This window comes from Muscardinus avellanarius, assembly GCF_963383645.1.
Source record: "Muscardinus avellanarius genome assembly, chromosome: 3".
Taxonomy (NCBI): domain Eukaryota; kingdom Metazoa; phylum Chordata; class Mammalia; order Rodentia; family Gliridae; genus Muscardinus; species Muscardinus avellanarius.
The window spans coordinates 107863465-107867234 of NC_137788.1; the positions used below are offsets into that span (position 1 = coordinate 107863465).

The 3770-nt window shown below is 45.7% G+C and overlaps 1 protein-coding gene across 1 annotated transcript in view; it reads right to left on the bottom strand.

The window, feature by feature from the left end:
* Positions 1-466: 466 nt before the first annotated feature.
* Positions 467-3770, bottom strand: part of TBX15 (T-box transcription factor 15) — a gene marked incomplete at both ends in the record, with an annotated part of 112371 nt that continues 109067 nt past the window's right edge. The window contains one exon of the mRNA XM_080691022.1: positions 467-1251. Coding sequence (XP_080547148.1) covers positions 467-1251 — 785 coding nt within the window. The remainder of the gene's footprint in view (positions 1252-3770) is intronic.

Genomic DNA, 3770 nt, shown 5'->3' on the forward strand with positions numbered 1-3770 from the left:
CAGAGTCTGCCCAGCTCAGAGTCAGTGTGCAGGGTGTTCATGTATGGGTGAGTTTTTGTGTGATTACATGTGTGTGCATGTATGTATGTATGCATGTAAGTATGTATGTGTAGGTCTGTATGTGTGTGTAACTTTTCATGGCTGCCACATGCTACCATTTCCCTTAAGGTTATTATAAAACACTTATTCAGTCTTTTCAAAGGCCACTCTGGCACAGACAATGCTTTATAGGACTAAGGTTTGGGAAGGCAGGAGAATGGCCACTGAACTGTGAGGATTCATTGCGAGTATCCTTCAGTGGCTTAAAAGTGTCTCTTGTTCTTGGGTAGGTATTTTCCTCCTCCAGAAAAAAAAAAAATACACAGTTTATGTTTTCCAAAGGCAGGAGTCTCCTGAGGAGGAGGGTCTGCCCATGGAGACTCTGAGGTCTTGACTGCCACAGGCTCCATGGTGCTAGGACTGCCCCTTAAACCATGTGCACGGACATCTGGGAGGAGGAGCCTGGGACTGCCCCATACTGCCGGCCATCACAAGCGTTGCTTGCCTGCTGGTTATTAGTCGAAGGGCTGATCATGTGCATGCCGTGCTCCATCCCGGTGGGCAGGTACTGCCTCTCTCCAAAAGCCCCATTGGAGGGAGAAGAACAGAGTAAAGTGCTTTGAGAGGCGCTCAGTTTTTCTGGGCTTGCAGCTAGTCTGGGGGAGGTTGGGAAATTGTATCCATACAGATTGTAGGGATTGTGGAGAGAAAAGGCATTGTAGGAGCTCTGCTGCATGTGGCCACCCCCAAACATGTGTGGTGAGGAGGAGCTGGAGGCCGCATTGCCTGCCTGCATAACATACTGAAACTGGGAAGTGGGGAAGGACCCCAGCTGGCCACCGTAGGCTTCCATCTTGCCGTTGCTGGGCAACGAGGGAGGAGTTGGTATTCCTGAGATCAGAGATGGAGTCCTCTGAGGCATGAAGGTTTCAGAGGGCTGAGTGGCTGAAGCAGTGCCACTCTGCAGCCTGTTGTAACCACTGTCACTCAGCCCTGGATAGCTCTGCAAGGCGGCCATGTTGCTTCGGGCGCATGGCGGATAATCAGAGAGGTTTAGGTTACACAGCTGGCTCTCTCGGCAGCCCACGTTGAATGTGTTGGGGGCCAAGTGAAAAGTTGGAGGAGAGCAGGATGGAGACAAGAGATGGGAGGAAGCCGAGGGTGACGGCGTTCCTGTGCTGGAGGTGGTGGGAGAAGTACCCGTGCTGCCCCCTGAAAAAGAAAACACGAATACCATTATTTATTTTATTTATTTATTATTATTTTTGGTGGTACTGGGGTTCCTGGAAGCCCTTCTACCTCTGGGCTACACTCCCAGACCTATTTTTATATTTTTGAAACAGGGTGTCTTACGCCAGCGCGGCTGGCTTCGAACCTGCACGATCCTCCTGTCTCCGCCTCCCAAGCAGGGGATTAACAAGCGTGCGCCACCACGCCCGGCCATGAATACCATTATTTCAGGTGAGTCTGTCTAGGCCAAATGCAAGCTACCCCGAGGGCGCCTTCACATGTCCAAGATAGGCTAATTTTTAAACATCATTGCTTTCTTTTAACTCAGGAGACTATGTTAAAAATGGGGCCCAGGGCATGAGAGTCAAATTCTCCATGTGAAAGACACATTTTGAGCAAAATTATAAGAGCTAGGTTAGAATAAAGGATATAGGAGTCTGTCTGCTTTCAGAGACTTGAAAATAAGGCAGTAAATGGGAGTTCTTGGAGTGTGACTATTTATGAGGGCAAGAAACCAAACGGGCCATCAGTTGACCTGCAAATCAGAAGACTGTGGGTTCTACTCACAGCTCCTCCACACTAACCACCCATTTGACTCTGGAAGCCTTGCATACTCTCTACAGAATTCGGTTTTCTTCAGCTAAAAATAAGAAATTAAGTCAGATCAACGATTCTCAAGCTGAGAGGACCTACTATTTTTTAAATGCTGATATTACAGAATTCCACCTCATATCTTTCTTGGTCAAAATAATTTCTTCATTGAGCTTTCCAGATATGATTGGATATAGGGTCATTTCCAATCAGCTGCTGATTTTGAGTCCTTTCTTGACATTCTCATTCCTTGTTTTTAGTTCACAACTTAAATTCCTTCAAAAGAAGTAAAATGGTTTTATGCCACAATCCAAGAAAGGCCAATATTGTAAATATGACTGGCAGCTGGTCATGGTAGGAAAAGCTAAACTTGATTCTGGATCCACTGACCCCTGTCCAGCTCATGACCAAATTAAACCCAGGATAATTTTTTTTTTTTTTGGCACTAGGGATTGAACCCATGGGCATTCTACCTCTGTGCTATACCTCCAGCCTTTTTTATTTTTTATATTTAGCAGGGGCTAAGTTGAAAAGGCTAACCTCAAACTTGCAATCCTCTTGTCTCAGTCTCCCAAGTATTGAGATTACAGATATGTGCCACCATACCCAGATCCAGACTACCTCTTAATTCTCCTCAGCTGTGAAATGAGGGCTTGAATTAATGGGCCTCATTTTCTGTCCTATTCAGCATTGTACCTGTGCCTGAGGATTAATGTAATAGAAAGCCTGAGTGGTCATCTCCAAGTACTTTCCAAGGAACCATTTTAATATGATGAAGAACTTCTGGAACTAGAAGATTCTAGAAGGAAGAGAAAGAACACCTCTTTCTTTCTTTCTTTCTTTCTTTCTTTTTTGCTGGTCTGGGGATGGAACCCAGGGGCATTTGACCTCCGAGCTATACCCCCTGCCCTATTTTTTATTCTTTGTTTTTGAAACCAGGTCTCACTGAGTTGCAGAGGGCCTTACTAAGTAGCTGAGGCTGTCCGTGAACCACGATCCTCCAGTCTCAGCCTCCCGAATGTTGGGATTACAAGCCAAATTGAACAGCCAAATTGCCTAGCCCACGATTGTGCCTTTCTAGAAGCTCAGGGATCCATCTTCTTTTATCAAGTTGTCCTGCACATCTTCCTCTTTTCCCGCCCTGAATGTCATGCCCTTCATTGAAATAAGTGCTATGGCAAAAATGGAGAAATTTGACCCCAGCTGTAAAGAGATTTGTGCTTTACAAGATGTATTTGAGCTCCTTTCTTTGGACGCCTGTCTTGCTCTCCATGGTTTGGCGTTTATGTGGCCCCTGAGGAGACCACCTGCTCACCACACTGTCCTGTCCTGCTTTAGGTGTGCTCCATCAGGCCTGGGCCTGAGCCCTGCCACAGGAAGTGTGAGATGGAGCAGATGGCTTTCCACAACCCTAAATGGTTTTCTCAGATGGCCTAAGATAGAAGGAATGGTACTGATTTAAGGCCTCAATTGGTTTCACTAAAAAAAAAAGAAAGAAAGAAAGAAAGAAAGAAGGGAACTATTAACAAGTTACAGAGATTTCTGCTGAGCAGATGAGAGGCACATGTTAAAAGGTTTGTAGTCAGCTTGCTTTGGCTTTTAAATGACATCCACTGGAAATGAGACTTGGTGGCCTGCTGAGCTTCAGGGGTGGGAGCCTCCACATGAAATGCTGTCTCAAGGAGGGTGCAAGGAGCAAGCTTGTGCAAGAGAAGGTCATGTTGCTTCCATCCACTTGGAAAAAAATGTTCTTTTAAAAGAATGTCATACAGCTAATTATTTTTCAAAATCCCCATAGAGAGGGAAGACTCTGGTATCCATTTTGCATGGAAGACACCTTGAGATACTGAGAATCTCTCCTCTCATATGTTCTAGTAGCCTGTCAACTGTTAGACAAGATTGGGAGTGCC